General features: G+C 35.7%; 2 protein-coding genes across 2 annotated transcripts; one reads left to right on the top strand and one right to left on the bottom strand.

Annotated features, from left to right (window-relative positions):
* The first annotated feature begins 1,322 nt into the window (after positions 1–1,322).
* LOC110884234 (switch 2) lies at positions 1,323–4,829 on the top strand. Its single transcript, XM_022131920.2, has 8 exons — positions 1,323–1,599; positions 1,684–1,790; positions 1,871–2,780; positions 2,921–3,168; positions 3,236–3,362; positions 3,482–3,757; positions 3,829–4,096; positions 4,310–4,829. Exons 1-8 carry the CDS (start codon positions 1,339–1,341, stop codon positions 4,615–4,617), a joined length of 2,505 nt encoding a protein of 834 aa, XP_021987612.1. The 5' UTR covers positions 1,323–1,338; the 3' UTR covers positions 4,618–4,829.
* Positions 4,830–7,457: 2,628 nt separating this feature from the next.
* Positions 7,458–10,317, bottom strand: LOC110884235 (mitotic checkpoint serine/threonine-protein kinase BUB1). The gene is made up of 13 exons (XM_022131922.2): positions 10,133–10,317; positions 9,913–10,057; positions 9,686–9,843; positions 9,498–9,588; positions 9,318–9,416; positions 9,137–9,224; positions 8,954–9,057; positions 8,794–8,865; positions 8,585–8,674; positions 8,349–8,506; positions 8,086–8,275; positions 7,880–7,998; positions 7,458–7,802 (listed from the first exon to the last, which is right to left on the bottom strand). The coding sequence occupies exons 1-13, from the start codon at positions 10,192–10,194 to the stop codon at positions 7,613–7,615; spliced, it is 1,566 nt and encodes a 521-aa protein (XP_021987614.1). The 5' UTR covers positions 10,195–10,317; the 3' UTR covers positions 7,458–7,612.
* Positions 10,318–20,678: the final 10,361 nt, after the last annotated feature.

The following is a 20,678-nucleotide window of genomic DNA, read 5'->3' as shown; positions in this document are numbered from 1 at the left end:
TTCAAAACATTAAAATGTTATCAAGGTTAATCTAATTTGTTATACTTTTTATTATTCATGATTTATAGTCATGTAAATTGTTGATTTTACTTCTATTATTAGTAGCATTATTTATTATGATATGGATTTGTAGATTGATACCTGAAATTACTAAAATAAAAGAATTGTAAATGTAATGAAACCATTAATATATCAGTCATATTCCTCAAAATATTCAGGTATTATAACAAAAAAATAAAATAAAAAACATTTCATAACAAAAAAATAAAAATAATAATTATCATCAACATATACATTATGAAGTTTTGCTTACGTCATGTAATAGTTTTGCTAGGTGATTGGCCACTTTTGGCGGCTTGAGTTTTGTTTTTTTTTTTTTTTCATTTTTCATATAATAGTTATTTATAGGTGATGTCAAATTACAATTTTATTCTAGATGTATAATTACGATTTCACCCTCGATTCAAAATAAAATTTTGCTTTTGCCCCTTGCGTAAATTTACGATTTTACCAGTTAAAAAATACAATTTTGCCCACAGTCCAAAATAAAAATATGGTTTTGCCCTCAACTAGAGTCCTGCCAAATTACGATTTTGTTCCCAGTTTAATATTACGATTTTGCCCCTAGCTAAAAATTACGGTTTTGTCCGCAGCTAAAATATTACGATTTTGCCCCCATTTCAAAATAAAAAAAATGGTTTTGCCCTCAGTTCAAAATATTATTTTACCTCCATTTTAAAATTACGATTTTACCTCAGCTAAAAATTGCAATCTTGTCATCGTTATTTTTCCTTTGGCAAAACCATGGTAGTGTTTTATTTTACTTTGTTGACTTAATTTTGTTTTTATTAATGCCAAACATCTGTCTAGCACTCGCTAATTGGTCCTGACAAATTATTGTTTTGCCCCCAACTCTAAGTTACACGCTTGTCATCGTTTTAGTTAATTTTTTTTTATCATAACTATGGTACTGTTTTTCTTTAATTGGTTAACTTGATGTGACTTTTTTTGATATCGTGTTATACGTAGCATGTATAACTAAATGACATAAAGACGTACATGTTATTACCCTAAGAAATACTCTGTTTAGCGCCCCGCAATGCGGGCGGCGCATAACTCTAGCTGCCTAACACTGGCTCATTAGTCCTGAAAAATTACCGTTTTGCCCTGAGCCCATAATTACGGTCTTATCATCGTTTCTTTTCATAGCAAAGTTATAATAGTCTTTTTTTAATTGATTGAGAATTATTCGGCCATTGCCCCGCAACGCGGGCGGGGCATCTACTAGTTTCATACAAATACAATGTTCATAAACAATCATAAGGTTCGTGACGAGTCATGTCATTAAGCAGTTCGAAGGAGATTCTGAGGCCCTGTGCTCAGCAATCGCAATGTTCTTCTTCATACTCACCAAGTGCAAACCCTAGAAAGCCTCCGAAATCGTGTCTCTCTCAGCAACTATTACGCCTGGAACCCTTGCCGCTTCCTGGAAAACAATTGAAGCACCTTAAAGAAGAAGAAGAAGAAGAAGAAGACGCAAGCCCTAGGTTTGATCCAACTGGACCTTATGAACCATTGCTGCTTTCCACTTCCGTGCAGGTCAACCCTTACTTCTTCTTTTCCTATTAATATTCTTGTCATCTTACAACACACACACACACACACACACTCATTGCATTGCAGGTACCTGCCTCCATCAATTGCAGGCTTTTAAAACATCAAAGAGAAGGGGTCAAGTTTTTGTACAATTTATACAAGTCAAACTGCGGGGGTATTCTTGGTGATGACATGTCAGTACTTGTTAATTTACCTATACTAAATTCATCTATTGGATGGCCCTATTGATGAAATCGTAAATCCAATTGATCAGGGGATTAGGGAAGACTATCCAAGCAATTGCATTTCTCTCTGCTGTATATGGAAAAGATGACAAAACAACCCCCCCTCCAAAGGCGAAAGGTCCCACGCTAATTATATGCCCATCCTCTGTAATTCAAAACTGGGAGTCCGAGTTCTCTAAGTGGTCAACATTCCACGTTGCTATTTACCATGGCACAAACCGCGATATAATTTTTGAGAAAATCCAATCTCATGGAGTTGAGATACTTATAACCAGTTTCGACACATACAGGATTCATGAAAAGAATCTGTCACAAACGATAAATTGGGAGATTGTGATCGTTGACGAGGCTCACCGTTTGAAAAATGAAAAATCAAAGCTTTATGAAGCTTGTTTAGCCATTGAAACTCGAAATCGCTACGGTCTAACAGGAACCATAATGCAAAACAAAATTATGGAATTGTTTAACCTGTTTGACTGGGTCGTACCTGGAGGGTTGGGGAGCCGTGAACATTTTAGAGACTATTATGAAGAGCCATTGAAACATGGGCAGAGATCAAGTGCTCCGGAAAGATTTGTTGAGATTGCTCAGGAGAGGAAGCAGCATTTGGTGTCGGTTTTGCATAAATATTTGTTAAGAAGAACGAAAGAAGAGACAATTGGACATCTTATGATGGGTAAGGAAGACAATGTTGTATTTTGTGCAATGAGTGAGGTACAAAAGAGAGTGTATAGGAGGATGCTACAAATACCAGACATCCAATGTCTGATTAATAAGGATGTTCCATGTAGCTGTGGAAGCCCTCTAAAGCAAGTGGAATGTTGTAAAAGAACAGTTCCAGATGGTGTTATCTGGCCCTATCTTCATAAGGATAATCCTGATGGTTGCGACTCCTGCCCCTTTTGTCTTGTTCTTCCTTGCCTCACAAAGCTCCAGCAGGCATGTTTCCTATCTATTATACTTTATTATTTCATTAAACAGATTGATAATTAAAGTAGTAATTCAAGGAAATGGGAACAAAAATTCTGGTCCGTGTCAATTAAAAGTGTTGTATCTCTTTTTATTGTTGAATTGCACAGATAAGCAATCATTTGGAGCTCATAAAACCAAATTCAAAAGATGATCCAGAGAAACAAGAGAAAGACATGGCTTTCGCATCACAAGTGTTTGGTAGTGATATTGATGTGGTGGGAGGGTATACACAAAACGAGAGTTTTATGGGGCTAAGTGACGTTGAGCATTGTGGGAAGATGAGAGCTTTGGAAAAGTTGATGTCATCTTGGATTTTACATGATGATAAGATTCTTCTCTTTAGTTACTCCGTTAGGTAACTTTTTTATTATCTAATATTTTAAATGAAGCACTATAGTTTGAAACATTTGACATTGTTGTAGGATGCTGGATATACTTGAGAAGTTTCTAATTCGAAAAGGATATGATTTTTCAAGGCTTGATGGGTCTACCCCAACTGGCATGCGACAATCTCTTGTTGACAACTTTAATTCAAGTCCAAGCAAACAGGTAAAAGGAAAAATATAACTACCAGATATTGTTATAATACAATATAACCCGAATTGACCCACAAATATATGCGTCTTTTTGCAAAAAATAGATATCCAACCTAAGCGTTCTGATTTCAGGTTTTCCTTATATCGACTCGTGCTGGTGGGCTGGGACTGAATCTTGTGAGCGCTAATCGTGTAGTTATATTTGACCCAAATTGGAATCCGGCTCACGATTTACAAGCACAGGACAGGTCATTTCGATTTGGACAGAAGCGTCATGTTGTGGTTTTCCGGCTTTTAGCAGCTGGTTCTCTTGAAGAACTTGTCTACTCTCGCCAGGTTTACAAACAACAGCTCTCAAATATTGCTGTTTCTGGAAAGCTTGAAAAACGTTATTTTGAGGGTGTCCAGGTATGTTAGACACGCACACATGTTGGTTTCTGAGATTAGGAAACTTTTGAGTAAATACCCTCTTGTTCCAGGATTGCAAGGAGTTCCAAGGGGAGCTTTTTGGGATCAGCAACTTGTTCCGTGATCTGTCTGATAAGCTTTTTACCAGCGAGATCATTCAGTCATATGACAGGCAAGGAACAACAACACATGAGCATGGACACGAAGGTGCTTCCGGTGAACAAGACATGATGTCAGATCTTGGGATGTGTTTTCTACCTCCACAAGCAAGGGACAAGAGCGAGCTTTTTAGTAGTAAGGAGAGCAACAAAAGAATTGCCCCACTCAACCAAGACTTGGGTGAGATTTTTCATCTTTGCTTTCCCGAAATTCACGAATCGTTTTACTTGGCACAAAATTCAATATAGGGTGTTTGATTCTTAAAAGATTGTTACTCCAACCCCCCCCCCCCCCCCCCCTTTTTTGGTCTGGGCTTTAAAACAAACGTTGCAAGAACGCTAATGAATGTATTAGATATAATAATCTTACTTTTATTTATGGTATAATATCCAGGTATCGTTTATGCTCACCGTAACGAAGATATAATCAGCCACAAACGTGGGTGTGATGTTGATGTGATGCAAGAGGTACCGACTGGAATACATTCATGCTTGCCCCAACATGTGCCAAAGAAGAAACATGGTGAAAAGGCAAATGCGTCGTTGAGGAGAGCACATAAAATAAAGCAGTACAGACGCCTTGCCACTTTTATGGGCATGCAAGTTGTTGAGTTTAGTAAGTGGTTTTTATCTGCAAGTTTGGTTGAAAGAGAACAAGTATTGAGAAACTACAAAAGACGAAGGGCTGTCGTCTGTTTGTAGTTCTCTTCGGTATGGATATGATATCATGGTATGTTCAGTGGATGTCGACAGTCTTGCTCATTTACTGTTATAATAGAAAGCACCATGTGTTGTTTTTTCTTTTAATTCTGCAAGTTTATTGAGTCAGGTAGCAAACCCTAGTGTATTCTTGTAAATGTTATGTTATTACATAGGATCACCCCATTAAATTAAAACCTATATAAGTTTGCAAACTTTTTGTGCATTATTAGTTGTAAGTTATGCTTTATGAGTTTTTCAAAAAAAAACTTGATTTTTTATATTTAACCCAAAGGTTTGTACCTTTTCCAATTTTAACCCTACATAATTTGTTTTTTTAATTTTAACCCAAAACTTTTCATTATTTGCAATTTAACTTCACAACTTTTGTCACTTATACTTTTCATCTTTCGCAAATTTTCGTTTTACGTATAGTTCTAAATTTTTCGAGTTAATACGACGCAACGTGCATGTGTGGTTCAACGTTTTTACCTCTATTTTTCCATGTTTGACAGGTTCGTCGCAATACGCATATTATAGGTCAAGTCAGTGTTGGTTGTCGATGACGGTTGTGTGACATTAGTACTATTTGACACCGTTTTACGCCCCGCTGCAACGCGGGGTGTGCTTTGGGGGTTTTCAAAGAAAAAATTGTTATGCATATTGTTGCCGTAACGTTGGCTTTGGGGGGTTTCAAAAAAAATGTTTTTTTTTTTTACTTTTCACCCAAAAGTATTTCATAAATTACTTTTAACCCAAAACTATTTGTTTTTTTACTTTTAACCCAAAACTTTTTATCTTTTGCAATCTATCCTCATAACTTTTTTTACTTTCAACTTTGGTCATTTATAGTTTCCATTTTTCGCAAATTTTTCGCTCTATGCTTGGTTCTAAATTTTGTGGCTTAACACATCACAGCTGTGTCTTTGGCTTAACGTTTTTACATTTCGTTCTAAATTTTGCGAGTTAACATGACGCAACGTACGTGTGTGGGTGAACATTTTTACATCGTCTATTTTCACCCCGTTTGACAGGTTTAACATAACGTGTGGGTCGTAGATCGACTTAGTTATAAATAAAGAATCCCTGCCGCATTGCGGCGGGTGGTAATCCTAGTTTGATAAAAAATGCAAGAATGCATGACCTCGGCTTTAAAAAAGATGCTTCAAGTGCATAATGTGTGCTGGTGATGCCCCACGATGCTGTGAATTAGCATGTGTCAGCACAAACTGTATATAGAACAGGAACATTTTTTTTGAAACCCCCCAAAGCCAACGTTACGGCAACAATATGCATAACAATTTTTTCTTTGAAAACCCCCAAAGCACACCCCGCGTTGCAGCGGGGCGTAAAACTATTTGTTTTTTTACTTTTAACCCAAAACTTTTTATCTTTTGCAATCTATCCTCATAACTTTTTTTACTTTCAACTTTGGTCATTTATAGTTTCCATTTTTCGCAAATTTTTCGCTCTATGCTTGGTTCTAAATTTTGTGGCTTAACACATCACAGCTGTGTCTTTGGCTTAACGTTTTTACATTTCGTTCTAAATTTTGCGAGTTAACATGACGCAACGTACGTGTGTGGGTGAACGTTTTTACATCGTCTATTTTCACCCCGTTTGACAGGTTTAACATAACGTGTGGGTCGTAGATCGACTTAGTTATAAATAAAGAATCCCCGCCGCATTGCGGCGGGTGGTAATCCTAGTTTGATAAAAAATGCAAGAATGCATGACCTCGGCTTTAAAAAAGATGCTTCAAGTGCATAATGTGTGCTGGTGATGCCCCACGATGCTGTGAATTAGCATGTGTCAGCACAAACTGTATATAGAACAGGAGATGTGAATAACCCCCCCCCCCCCCCCCTCCCAAACTAAAATCTCTCTACTGCTGTATCGTTCACTTGAAGAACTGTTTCAGTAAAGTTTCCCGAATAACTGCTGCAAAAAAAATTCTATGCACTCTCGTGTGTTCACTCTTACGATATTCAATTTTTTTTCCTTTTTTTATTTTTTCTTTTTTGTTATAACTTCCATTATGTTGCTTTATCTGGGGGTTATTGATTGTATAATGTCACTTGTAAGCATCTTGATGAAATGAAACATATGTCTGATATTGTTGACGAAATCACCTAGATGAACTAGTGTTGGGTGGGAAAATCTCATTGACCAGCACGTAACTTCCTAGATGAACTAGTGTCGGGTGGGAAAATCTCATTGACCGAGGAGGTTTACACAATTCCTTCATGAGTCAATGGACTGAAGAGATGGTTGTGTTTTATAAGTGTACGTGTTTGCGTTTCAGTTTCTTTTTTTAAATAAACGGTCACGATATGTAACAAAACTTGCGATGGTTAGCAAAATGATCAGTTTTCCAACAGATAGTAGTTTAGATAAACAATAACTCATCGGTACCTCGATAAGGTTATTTGTTTTACAAATCTTTTTCTATAAATTCATTTTCGTGTAATTTAATCAATGAAAGGTTTCTTCTGAACTTGACAGTGATAAGTTAGGATTGGTATGCTATGCTTAGAAACATTTGTCTGATATCTTGATAACTTTAGTATTGGCATATCACCAGGTCCTCCTGTAGTGATGAGGGATGCCTCATCGCATGTCATGTGCAAGATAGTTGGCATGGTCATGGTATATTGGTATGGTTCTTTCATACGAACACACCATCAATTCCAAGGTTTCAACGTACAATTAATCTTTTCTCGTTATTATGCTTCAACTTCCAGACTTTGTTGAAGACTAGCAATGATGTGATGTACTTCCCAAAGCTGACAAACTAGGGCTGAGGAGTTGTAATAACTAGAGATAGACAAAGGAGGAAAAAATACTTTTCAAACACACCCCATTCAACAACTATCAACAGTTTCTAGATATTATATATTGAACATCAAACAAGTAGTTTTAAACATCTTACATACTCAGGTTATAATAAACCAGTCCAGTCTTGAAGTGGGTTGGTTGAGTTTCAAAAACAAACGCTTTAGGAAGAGCACATTGATATTCTTTGCTTTGTGAGTGACTGCTTTAGCTGTTTTATCAAGTGAGCGTTGGAGCACATGTAGTCCTCAAATGACTTCCTTAAGTTTCCCAATATCTTCAAATGTTCCTCGTCGTTATCATTGTTAAGCAAATCCGTGAAAAGCTTTTTCCAAAGATCCACTTTTTGGTATCTGTAACATAACCAAAAACCAAACCCAGGTTGGTGGTGGTTTCCTAACATTTAGCAAGTGTGTAATAAATAAAATACCGTTTGAAAGGTGATTTGGGTTGATATGAATAGCCACCGAGAGATGGTGTCTTGTCAATCTCCATATACGTATTATGAAGCATCAAATGAACAATAACACAAAGCCCATAAGTGTCAACCTAGCAAAAAAAAAAAAAAGTCGATGGAAATTAAGTCAATGTGGAACTCAAAATTAGCCAATGCTGTTAGTCAACACAGTGTTAAACCTGGTATTTCCATGGTTTATTCTCTTGCATTTGTACACAGCGGAAGCCCGATGTTCGACAATCTCCATTGAACTTTACATCCTTGGGAAATAGTTGCAGGTCTATTCCTCTACCCCAATCAACAAGACAGAGTCCCTGTTCATGCCAAGGACCACTGCGGGTCTCAAATCCATCTTCGCTTAGATCGCCACTGAAAAAACGTAACAGATTTTGATGCAGATGAAATTTGACACTAGTAGTATTCAAGAGCTTGGTTTGTTTACCTAGCATAGCGCATCAACAGATTATCAGGCTTAAAATCACCATGAATAATGCCATTACCATGCAAATTTTCAAGCATTGACAGCATCTCAATTGTGTAATGTATACACAAAACTTCATCCATGGAGACACCCGTACACACGTTGGTGTTTATGGCATCCTAACAAATGAGTGCAAATAATGTCAAGCAAAAAAAAATACAAAATAAAAGAGAAACAAACATAATTCCTAAACTCACCAGGAGCGTCCCGTGTGCTAAAAAATCTGAAACAAGAATGCTGTAGTCTGAATAGAGGTGCAATCTATGAGCATATCCGAAGCATTTTCTCTGAGGACAAATAACTAGCACTTGCTTAGCCATGTTATAAATAAATATACACTTGACCCTTTACCCAATTTGCTATCTCCACTACTATAAAATAATCTGATAAGAACAGGAGTGTTTACTTCATTTTCGTGTATTCTCTTATCGAGTTGGCGATACATGTAGAACTCCCACGGGAACGGAGGCTTTTGTACCTGTCAGTGTCTTAAATGTTAGCAATCATTCCTCATACATTCTGGTTATGAAAGAAAAAAAAACAGAGATAATATCATGTATCAGCACCTTCAAAGCAACGACTTCGTCTGCATTACCATTGATACACGCCTTGTATACTTGTGCAAACCCACCCTTACCAGCACAACCCTTGATCTGATACTTATTTCCACCTGTGATATATCAGAAAAATCTCATAACAAGAGGAGGATGGAGTTGAAAGACATTCATTATAAGTGAAAGTAGCATTACCTATCTCAATAACTTTATTCCGAACTGACTTGTGCAAAGATGATAATGTCACCTTCCCAGAATAAGATTTACTACTTGCATGGTATCCCTGAGCATAATGTTAAAAACATGACATGAATAATAATAATAATAATAGAGTGCTTATAACACCAGAGAATGAAGGAAGACCAATGTCTCTTACTTGGTATTTTGCTAATTGAGCATTCATCTTTTGCAACAGATTTTTTATAATTGAGATGGACCACGGATTCACATATCCATTCTCATTCTCTCCATCCATCTAGAAAAGAAAAAAAAAAAGAAGCATACGTGAGTAGTAGTAGTAGTAGTCCAGTGTTTCTTACTAGTCATAATTACAGACCTTTGGAAGTGAACAGGCGCCTACTATTGTGTGCATTCTCTCAAGAAAACATTCATGTGCCTTCTTCAACCTCCCTATTGGTTCAGCATTCCTAAGCAGGCAATTATATGACTATCAAATCCCTTTGATATTTAGACAAGATAGAAGAAGAAGAAGAAGAAGAAGAAGAAGAAGAAGATAGTAAGGACCTTAAAATGCCTGATTGATACACTAAATGAGCCTCGCCCATCATCCCCTTCGCTTCCAAGACCAATGCATAGGACTCGTATAGCAAAGCTTTATCCAAGCAAATTTGGAGTTGTTCGATTTCTGTGAAGACAGCCCTGTGGTCTGGACTAAAATCCATCTGCAAGCAAACATACATACATACATACATAAAACTAGGGATTTGAAAGTGAAATGTTGAGTTACATACATATATAAGCCAGATCTTGAGAAATCGGATATCTTTTCGATAATCTGAATGGTGCTTGAAGGTTTGGATACAGTGAGATACAAGGTGGTATAGATGTTCCTCATTTTTGGATGAATCAAACTTGTCTAGGGCTGCTTTAATCGACCTATCAGAACCAAAATCGAATTTTGTAATTTAAATAGTAATTTCATTGACATAAATCGGGAGAAGAGAGAGTTACCAGAGATGTGGTAGGAGAGGGTCATCCCCATCCCCGGTGGAGACGATAGTGTTCGCTGCCATCTCCTTCTTCCGACTCCAAAGGGGCCGGGAATTTTTGAATCAAAATGAAATGGGTAACACAAATTATTATTTGTTAAATGGCTCTAGTTTTTTCAAAAAAAAAAAAAAAAAAAAAAAAAAAAAACCCAACTTTACCCTAAATATTAAAAAAATACAAATAAATATATTTAAATAATGGGTGCAATTAATATTTATTAAAATTTAGCTTTAAAAATAAGATACACCCACCCCACCTATATTATTTCTCCGACAATTGCCTTGAATCACCTTCACCATTTCATTGTCTCTTCTAGGATTCTTATACAAAGAAAATTAATAATCTAAACCTATCATGTGAAAATTTAAATAGAAAAAATAGTGTAGATAAATCCTGAAATTTCTATAGTTCCGATCTTTCTAAACTTACAACTATATTCTTCACCTTTTACACATTCATTTCTTAGATAGATCCTAACATGGATGGGGGTTAGTTTTTGGTTTTAATTGCATGTGATCAATTAAAATGCCCTTACTATTAAAATAAAAGAGTAACTGTAATTTTACCCCCTGGGGTTTTATGTGATTGGCACTCTGACCCCCTATCAGGAAAATTTTGATGTCTGATCCCCCAACGTTGTCAATTTCCCTCAACATTACCCCCTGGTCTTTGTGTCCGTTAGTTTGGAACGTTATATTCAAACGGTCAAAGGACAAACTGGTAATTTCACCCCTAATCATTACTTACATCCCTTTATCTTTCACATTTCCTCAATATGAAACCCTGAGTTAACCTAGTTCTTAAATCATCAATTTCTATACATGGCGATCATGCACATTTGAACAATTACAAGCGAAATCCAAGTTGTTACCAGTATGGATCTTCGATTATGGAAGATTAGAGCTGAAGATCAATATCTCGAACCAGATGAGATGTACCATAAGTGACATGCAAGCTCACAGGGTCTGATTTAGGTAAAAATTGAACCTTTTGTTGTGTTAATCTGATGTTGATGTTTGTTTACAGGTGACACTCAGAGACAATTTACAATAAAGGTACACCATGGAGGTAATTTTGTAGAAAACCCAAATAGGGAATACTTACATGGAAAGATCAACTACATTGATCATGTAGATTTTCGTGTGTTGACTACGGATGTTTTTGTCACACCCCGAAATATCAGAGCTGGCGTGACTGGACTGGTATCTTCATTGCACAGCGGAAGTGTTGAGCTAAGACTTCTAAACAGTGAACGCCTGCTAAGTACTCGAATTCCCATGGGTTCTCCTATTCCAACCGTTCCATAGTTTTGAAAATGCAATATAAGAAATAACATGCGAAAAAGTCAACATAAAGTTGAGCGAGTTCATAGTTTGTTTCGAAAAAGATTTTAAACAAATCTTTTTGTTCACCGGTTTAAAAGTTGTGGAGAAAATTTAGTAAAATCATTTTCTCGGCATGTTATATGAAAACTGTGGGTCTAGCCCACGAGAGTCTTTGTGCATTGCACGAGAGAGAATGGGCCGAGCCCAAAAAAGTCTTTATAAGCAGGACCAACCCGTCCTCTTACTTATACATAAGTTGAAAAACGTTACCAAAGTTCGTAAATCATTTATTTGTGAGTTTTTATCAAATGAATCTTAAAAACATTTGAAAATTCGAGTATCAAAAACTGGTATGTAAGCGTCTATGAACAGATCATTAATGTTTTGTAAGGACATTAATATATGCGACGACATAGGAAGCACTCAACCCTAGCGAATTTCCTCCGATCCACCCGGTTAGAACAACAAAAGCACTACATGGGCCACACAAGGACCCAAGAGTGGGGCTTGCTACACCCGATAGTGTTGGACTCTGTATGCCCAAGACACATATTAAATTGATGTGGCTAGTACGTATTGATCCAAGTCGAGTCATACCCAAATACAAGCTAGACAAACACTTATACTATTTATTTGTGATATGATCAAACAAATAAATATTAACACTTACAATATTTAGAAATTGGTTTTCTAAATAATCGCACTTGTCAAAGTAATAAATTATATGGATAATTTATTTTGAGAGAATATTTTATTTTGTTATTTAATGGGTTAAATAACATAATAAAAGTAGTATAAGTCTTATAACATGTGTTGTTATAATTTTATAAAAGGTTATAAAATTATATATATATAAGACTTAAATTATTTAAAGAAATTTTTTTTTTTTTTTTTAAATAAAAGGAGTGGGCCGCCCCCTTCTTCCCAAAAAATTCTTGTCCAATGAGGTTCCATGCATGTTGTCATAAATGCATGCATTTTTATTGGATGGTCTTCCCAAGCAAGAAAGGTCCAATGAATGTACATGCATTTTGCATGAATAGATGGAACATGATTGGTTCATTTGGGTGGGCATTCTCTCTCATATCTTATAAGAGATTTGTATGACAAATTAACTAGAAATGAACTTGAGAAGACATACTTGAACTCTCTAAAAAATCGGCCAAGTAATGCCAATTTTGAGGAGATGATTTTCAAAAAGGAACTTGCAAAAGGTATCTCAAATTTTTGGCCAAAGGGTGGTTGATCAAGAGAACTTTCAAGTTCATAAATCAAGTGCAAGAACTCAACAACCTCCTCTCATATTTTCGGCCATATGATGGTTACAAGAGGGTTTCAATAGTGAGTTCATAAGTGTAGAAATCCTAGCTAAACATAAGGTGTTTGTTGGAAGGCTTGGGGTATACAAGCTTGAGGTCTTCTACACTTGAAGTCAACCATTCAAGAAGCATCATCTTCTTCATATCCTCTACTCCTTGGAAGGTAGTATTCTAAACACTCTATGGTTGTGTTTTTTTTTTTGATAGCATGCATATTCGTATATGGATCCGGGGATTGGGTTTTACATATAAAATGGTTTTTATATCTTGAAAGTAAACGTGTTTTAAATATTTTTCCCGCTGCGTTTTTATTTTATATGGATAAAATACTTTGATAAACATGTGAAAAACCCAACAATGGCATCTAGAGCCGCTTATATGAGTGCATGCTTCATAGGATATGAAATTTTCGGGTTTCGGGTTTGGTTAAAACCCTATGGCCGAAATTTTATATATGGTTATCCTTTTGTTTTTCAAGATTATATTCTTACATGCATATATGAATCTTGAAAAATTATTTCATTTGGATGATTATTTTTTTGTTTGGACAAAACCCACAATTTTCGGTTTTTCATTCTTGACCGAAAAATTGTAGGTTGTAAAAAAAAAAAGGAAACCATTTTGCTTATTGAAATTTATATATATGTGGATATATATATTTTTGGTGTTCATAACCTAGCCATGACCTTGTGTGAATATGTTGAATATTTGTGTTTGTGATTTATATTTAATTATTTCAATGGGTTGTAATAATTATTATTTTTGTTCTTCCATTTGTAAGATATGTAATTTATTTATTTTTGGTATGTAAAATAAATAGATTAGGTGCATTTTATTTTACTAGAAAAATGTATTAGGATATTTTTTTTTGTAAAAGAAGATGCACATAAAAATGCGGTTTTGGTTTTGGCTATTTTCGGGCCTAAAGGACTTCACGGTTCTTAACGGGATTTTAGCCCGATAACCAAAACACATTTTAAAGTCCAAAGGAGTTTGGACCTGAATATAAAAGACATTTGGAAGCCCAAAGAATGTGAAGAAATCACAACACAAGATGGAGACTTGAAGCATTCGGATGCGGGATCAAGTGGGAGTTCAACGACACATTATTTGTGTCAATATTCACCCCTTAGGAAGGACCTTTTGGCACACGTGTTTCGGCTAACAAGTTTGTCAAAATAGTTGGCTATGGTTATGCACCTATTGATATATGTGTTGTGCTTGTGTGGTTGTTTATTTTGTTGTTTGATGATATTTGGATATGCATGCTTAACAAACTAATAATCAACAACAAGCTTAAAATTGGTTCTTTAAAAGATCATTAAAATTGGTTAATAAAAGGTTATTAAAAATTAATGATTTTATAATAAAATGGGTTTTATTAAAAAGAACCTTGAAAATTTATTTTCACTAACGTACCAAGGATTTGAATGCATGCAAATGCATGGTACATAAAGTTTTCTAAAACTCAAAATCCCTTTTATAAAACAAGTTAAACACCATCCTTTTATACAACACTCGAATCACTTGGGAACTCTTTTGTGGGATAAAGGTCACCTAACCATATTTGAGGGAACTTGTATGTTCGAGGTGGGTTTACCATGTTTGTGGGATAAAGGTCACCTAACCACTTATGTGTATAAACTCACATGTGTGTGTAAGTTGGACGACTTGATTTGGAAACCATGAACTAAGGGTCACCAAAGCATGGGGAACAAAGGTGTTGATGGGATTAAACATGCCAACTAAACATAAAGATGTTTAACCGATCCCATATGGCTAGAAGTTGCAAAGAGTTGCAATTGTCAAACGTTGACTACCTTGTTAATTTAAATAGAGGGATAAAGGTCACCTAACCAATATTTAAATGTAACGTTGGATTCTAGATTTTAATTATTAATTGTCTATGAGACACAAAAGGGTATTAATGATTAAAACATAATAATATCGAAAATACTAAAATTGAACCTTATAAAATTTTGTAGATGGCCGCTAACAATATTACCCAAACCGTCCGTAACCTATCATTGAAAACGATCCTAATCCCGATGAACATCTTATGGAAGATGAGGATGCCTATAACGATTGGATTAAGTATATCGAGGATACTACGCAAGCCTCTTGCCTCATGTTAGGAATTATGATTCCCGAGATTCAAAAGGATTTTTGAACATCATGAGCATACGACATGATTACCCAATTGTAGGAAATTTTCCTAAGGGTAGAACGCTTCGAAACGATTCGAGCGTTCCATGCATGTCGAATGGAGGAAACCCAATCGGACTCATCTTATGTCTTTAAGATAAAAGCCACATTGATCACCTCGAAAGGCTCAATATGGATAAAAGGGTTTTATCCATTCTAACGATCAATGAGGGTGGTAACTAGAAAGGGCATCACCCCGACACCAAAGCAAATGTTGCAAATGGGAATGGGAAATTTAAAGGGAAAAAGAAAAACTAAAGCGAAACCAATGAAACCAAACGAAGAGAAGGCAAAGATTGTCATGCATGATCCATGCTTTGAGTGTGTTGAGATAGGGCATTTAAATAGGAATTGTCCAACCTATCTTAAAGAGTTAAAAAAAACAAGAGGGATGCTAGGCAAACCTCAGGTACAATCTTAATGATACATATTGACCTTAATGTTGTTTCTTCTAACACATGGGTATTAGATACCGGATGTGGAACTCATGTTTGCAATTCGTTGCAATAGGTTCAAAAGAAATAAACAAGAAAGGAGACTATGTTTTGAAACTTCCAAATGATTTGGAAATTGTTTTAAAATGTCTTGAATGCTCCTAGTTTGACTAGGAACATTATTTAAGTTTCCCTTTTGAGACAATATGTTTTGATTTAAAGTTTGTAAACAATGACATTTATATTGATGAATGACATGTTTTACTTAAAAGTTATGCTTTCAAATGGTATTTATGAATTGGTTCATAATAATACATCATTTGATAGTTCGATGTACCAAGCAATCACCAAGAAACTCAAAATGGATTTGAGTGAGACCTATCTTTGGCATTATCGCCTTGGTCATATAAACAGAATCGCATATAAAAACTTCGAAAGAATTGTCTTTTGGAAACAAATGAAATTGGTTCATTTGATACATGCGAATCTTGTTTATAAGGTAAAATGACCAAGTAATCCCTTAATGGGAAAGGGTAAAAGATTTATTAGGTATCATACACTTGGATGTATGTGATCCTTTTAAGCCAATGACTAGGAATGGTGAAAGATACTTCATTAATTTTACCGACAACTATAGTAGTTATGGTTATGTGTACTTGCTAAGACACAGTGTTAAAGTTTTGAAATGTTCAAAGTCTTCAAAAGGTGAAGTGCAAAATTAACTCAATCAAAGTTCTTCGTTTTGATAGAGGAGGAATCAAACTCTATTTGGATATGGTTCGATCTATGATGGCTAGGAGCGCATCATCTCTATCATGTGGGGTTACGCTTAGCTCTCCGTGGTCCGTATATTGAATATGGCCCAAAACCAAGAAAGTGGATATGAAACCCTTTTGAAATATGGGATGGAAGGGTTCCATCATTATCATATTTAAAGTTAAGGGGTTGTAAAGCTTATGTTAAGCTATACACCTCAAATAAATTGAAAGTCCGATCCAGTAAGTGTATCTTCGTAGGATATCCTAAAGATGGTATAGGATATTAATTCTACGATCCAACAGAGCAAAAGGTATTTGTTGCTCGAAAGGCTAAGTTCTTGGAAGCTAAGTTCCTTATGGAAGGAGCTAGTAGAACAGTGGAACTTGATGAGGATCAAGAACCACAACCCGATACACGTTTGGTTGATACTAGCACTCAACAAGAGGTTGTTGAAAATGATCAAATGGTTGATCAACATACACAAAACGTTCGCAGATCTGGTAGAATAAATAGTCCACCTGAAAGATATGGATTTTTCATAGATGGATGCTACGTGGTAGATTCAGGTGAATCAACCACATACCATGATGCAATGTCAAAATTCGATTGTGACAAATGGCTTGAAGCCATGAACGTAAAGATGCAGTCCATGTATAACAACCAATTATGAGAATTGGTAGTAGCATCTCTTAACTCCAAAGTAGTTGGAACTAAGTAGGTTTTCAAGAAGAAAACTGATATGCATGGTAACTTGGATACTTACAAAGCAAGACTTGTAGCAAAAGGTTTCACTCAAACTCAAGGGATTGATTATGATGAGACCTTCTCAGCTGTGGCGATGCTAAAGTCAATCATGATATTATTTGCCATAGCCGCATATTATGACTATGAGATCTGGCAATTGGATGTCAAAACGGCATTTCTCAATGGATATCTTGATGAAGATGTCTATATGGTTCAGCCTGAAGGTTTTGTCGATCCAAAACATCCTGACAAAGTATGCAAGTTAAAGAAATCAATCTATGGATTGAAACAAGCATCTAGAAGTTGGAATCACCGTTTTGATGAAGAAATTAAGAATTTTGGATTCATCAAGAACGGCGATGAAGCTTGTGTGTATAAGAAGGCTAGTGGGAGCATCATCACTTTCTTAGTACTGTATGTCGATGACATTCTACTATTTGGGAATGACATTCCAACCATGGTAGGTGTAAAAGCCTGGCTTGGAAGTTGGTTTTCCATTAAGGATCATGGTGAAGTCGCCTATAGGAATAAAGATCTATAGGGATAGATCAAGGCGCTTGATAGGTTTAAGCTAAAGTGCATACATTGACAAAGTCTTGAAAAGGTTCAAGATGGAGAACTCTGTGAAAGGTTTGGTACCTATTAGAGAGAGGACAATATTGAGTACGTCTCAATGTCCAAGCTCAAAGGATAAGCAAGAAAGAATGAAAGGAATCCCATATGCGTCCGCTATAGGATTCATTATGTATGTAATGATATGCACTAGACCGGACATGTTATGCGCATTAGGCATAACGAAAGGATACCAGCGAGTAACAGTCATTGGGTGACTGCTAAAAATATATTGAAATACCTTAGAAGGACTAAGGATATATTTCTAATATATGAATCTGGTGAAGAAGAACTCGTTGTAAAAGGTTACAGAGATGCGAGTTTCGGAATTCATTGTAAAGGGTTACACGGATATGAGTTTCCAAACTGATCGAGATGATCTTTGAACACAATCAGGGTAGCATTGTCCACTACAAAATCAGAATACATCGCCGCTTTATTGATCGAGATGATTCATGCGGATCTGCCACTTGAATTATTTCCGATATAGGGGTAGTCCCAACCATTCAGGACCCCTAGAAATCTTTGTAATAACGATGGTATGATTGCTCAAATCAAGGAACCTCGTGTACATCAAAAGACTAGGCACATTGAGCGGAATTTCAACCACATAAGGGATGAAGTTGAAAAAGAAAAGATATGTATTCGCAAAGTTCACACTGATCAAAATGTTGCGGATCCACTCACGAAGCTCCTTGAACGGGCAAAGCATGAAGGGTCATACTTGTGCCTAAGGACTTCGATATTCTAGTGATTGGATTTGATCTATTTTGTATTTGGATATTGGAACAATTGTTATTATAACTCTTTATGGTATGTTGAGTTATGTTCCATTTTAGCATGTTTAAATCCATGAATAAGTTACTTATTCTAAATGTCCGTAGTCGATCATACTTGTGGGAACAAATATGAATGTAAGACTATTATGAATTTGGATTGGTGGATATTCATTAGATATGAATATAGAGCAAAGTGTTGCTGCCAAAGTTCATAGATATTTGTGGGATACAAATATTGGACTGACTCGCTCTCAAATATTACTACATGGAATCATCTGTGATTGATCATAAGTAAATTTGAGTAAAGGAGAATATCATAGTATCCTCTGACCTGAGACACATATTGGGTCTTGATATTCATCAAATATTATGCCTTGACTTATTTCTTCGCTGTCAGTAATATGGCAGTACACAAGGCTAAGCTCAGGTATGGTACAAGGTGATTGTGAGAGACATATGTAGTCAAGAAGGGATTTGTTCCTCTTATTCGTTGAGAGCAAGATGTCTAAGGCCTGCTAAAGTTAAATCAACAGAGAGTGATCACTCTATGTCTCTGGATTTAACATGACATCTGCAACGAAAGGATAAATGATAGATTCACCTAAATCATTTTCAAGTAGGGGACTTGAAGGGGATGATGTTAATGAATGGCACATATAGTCATACGTATTAGGGGTAGTAAACCGTAGTTAGGCGTTATTTACTGCTTGCATCAATCTTCTATGTATCTTGTGCAAGTGGGGGATTGTTGGACTCTGTATGCCCAAGACACATATTAAATTGATGTGGCTAGTACGTATTGATCCAAGTCGAGTCATACCCAAATACAAGCTAGACAAACACTTATACTATTTATTTGTGATATGATCAAACAAATAAATATTAACACTTACAATATTTAGAAATTGGTTTTCTAAATAATCGCACTTGTCAAAGTAATAAATTATATGGATAATTTATTTTGAGAGAATATTTTATTTTGTTATTTAATGGGTTAAATAACATAATAAAAGTAGTATAAGTCTTATAACATGTGTTGTTATAATTTTATAAAAGGTTATAAAATTATATATATATAAGACTTAAATTATTTAAAGAAATTTTTTTTTTTTTTTTTAAATAAAAGGAGTGGGCCGCCCCCTTCTTCCCAAAAAATTCTTGTCCAATGAGGTTCCATGCATGTTGTCATAAATGCATGCATTTTTATTGGATGGTCTTCCCAAGCAAGAAAGGTCCAATGAATGTACATGCATTTTGCATGAATAGATGGAACATGATTGGTTCATTTGGGTGGGCATTCTCTCTCATATCTTATAAGAGATTTGTATGACAAATTAACTAGAAATGAACTTGAGAAGACATACTTGAACTCTCTAAAAAATCGGCCAAGTAATGCCAATTTTGAGGAGATGATTTTCAAAAAGGAACTTGCAAAAGGTATCTCAAATTTTTGGCCAAAGGGTGGTTGATCAAGAGAACTTTCAAGTTCATAAATCAAGTGCAAGAACTCAACAACCTCCTCTCATATTTTCGGCCATATGATGGTTACAAGAGGGTTTCAATAGTGAGTTCATAAGTGTAGAAATCCTAGCTAAACATAAGGTGTTTGTTGGAAGGCTTGGGGTATACAAGCTTGAGGTCTTCTACACTTGAAGTCAACCATTCAAGAAGCATCATCTTCTTCATATCCTCTACTCCTTGGAAGGTAGTATTCTAAACACTCTATGGTTGTGTTTTTTTTTTGATAGCATGCATATTCGTATATGGATCCGGGGATTGGGTTTTACATATAAAATGGTTTTTATATCTTGAAAGTAAACGTGTTTTAAATATTTTTCCCGCTGCGTTTTTATTTTATATGGATAAAATACTTTGATAAACATGTGAAAAACCCAACAGATAGATCTACCACTTTTGCCCTCGGTCTTATACAAGATTAATGGCACTTAAGAGAGATTACTATTCGCTCACATGATCTAACAGTCCATTCCCTAGCTTTACCATACCCTAGTTAACGTATAATGTGTGAGTTATTGGGCCTAGCCCTTGTCCTTAGGCCTATCCCACGTCATTCGTGTTATTAAAATTCATGCATGTTTCGAAAAAGAACCCTTATGTCTTTATAAAACCGGTATGTTTAGCATGATCTTTTCGTAAACCATTCAAATTCACGAAATTCATTTGCAACATGGTTTATAAATATGTGTTTTTCGTTTATCAAAATGTTGTGTGATTTTGCAAAACTTGCATATCTTTCCACCCCCGAAAACATTTTATAAAAATGTAAAACAGAAAAAAAAGTGGGGGTTATGAACTCACCTGATCGGCAA

Source organism: Helianthus annuus, chromosome 10 (assembly GCF_002127325.2).
Source record: "Helianthus annuus cultivar XRQ/B chromosome 10, HanXRQr2.0-SUNRISE, whole genome shotgun sequence".
Classification (NCBI taxonomy): Eukaryota; Viridiplantae; Streptophyta; class Magnoliopsida; order Asterales; family Asteraceae; genus Helianthus; species Helianthus annuus.
The sequence above is the reverse complement of the archived record's forward strand: the minus strand, read 5'-3'. Positions and strand labels throughout refer to the sequence as shown.

Bases quoted from the DNA above. Each gene is read 5' to 3' on its own strand.
- LOC110884235 (XM_022131922.2), bottom strand. From the start codon at position 10,194: ATGGCAGCGAACACTATCGTCTCCACCGGGGATGGGGATGACCCTCTC. The intron at 9,589-9,685 runs GTCCTTACTATC...TTGCCTGCTTAG, and splicing joins TATCAATCAGGCATTTTAAG to GAATGCTGAACCAATAGGGA. The intron at 9,058-9,136 runs GTAATGCTACTT...GATATATCACAG, and splicing joins GAATAAAGTTATTGAGATAG to GTGGAAATAAGTATCAGATC.
- LOC110884234 (XM_022131920.2), top strand. From the start codon at position 1,339: ATGTCATTAAGCAGTTCGAAGGAGATTCTGAGGCCCTGTGCTCAGCAA. The intron at 1,600-1,683 runs GTCAACCCTTAC...ATTGCATTGCAG, and splicing joins TGCTTTCCACTTCCGTGCAG to GTACCTGCCTCCATCAATTG. The intron at 3,363-3,481 runs GTAAAAGGAAAA...TTCTGATTTCAG, and splicing joins ATTCAAGTCCAAGCAAACAG to GTTTTCCTTATATCGACTCG.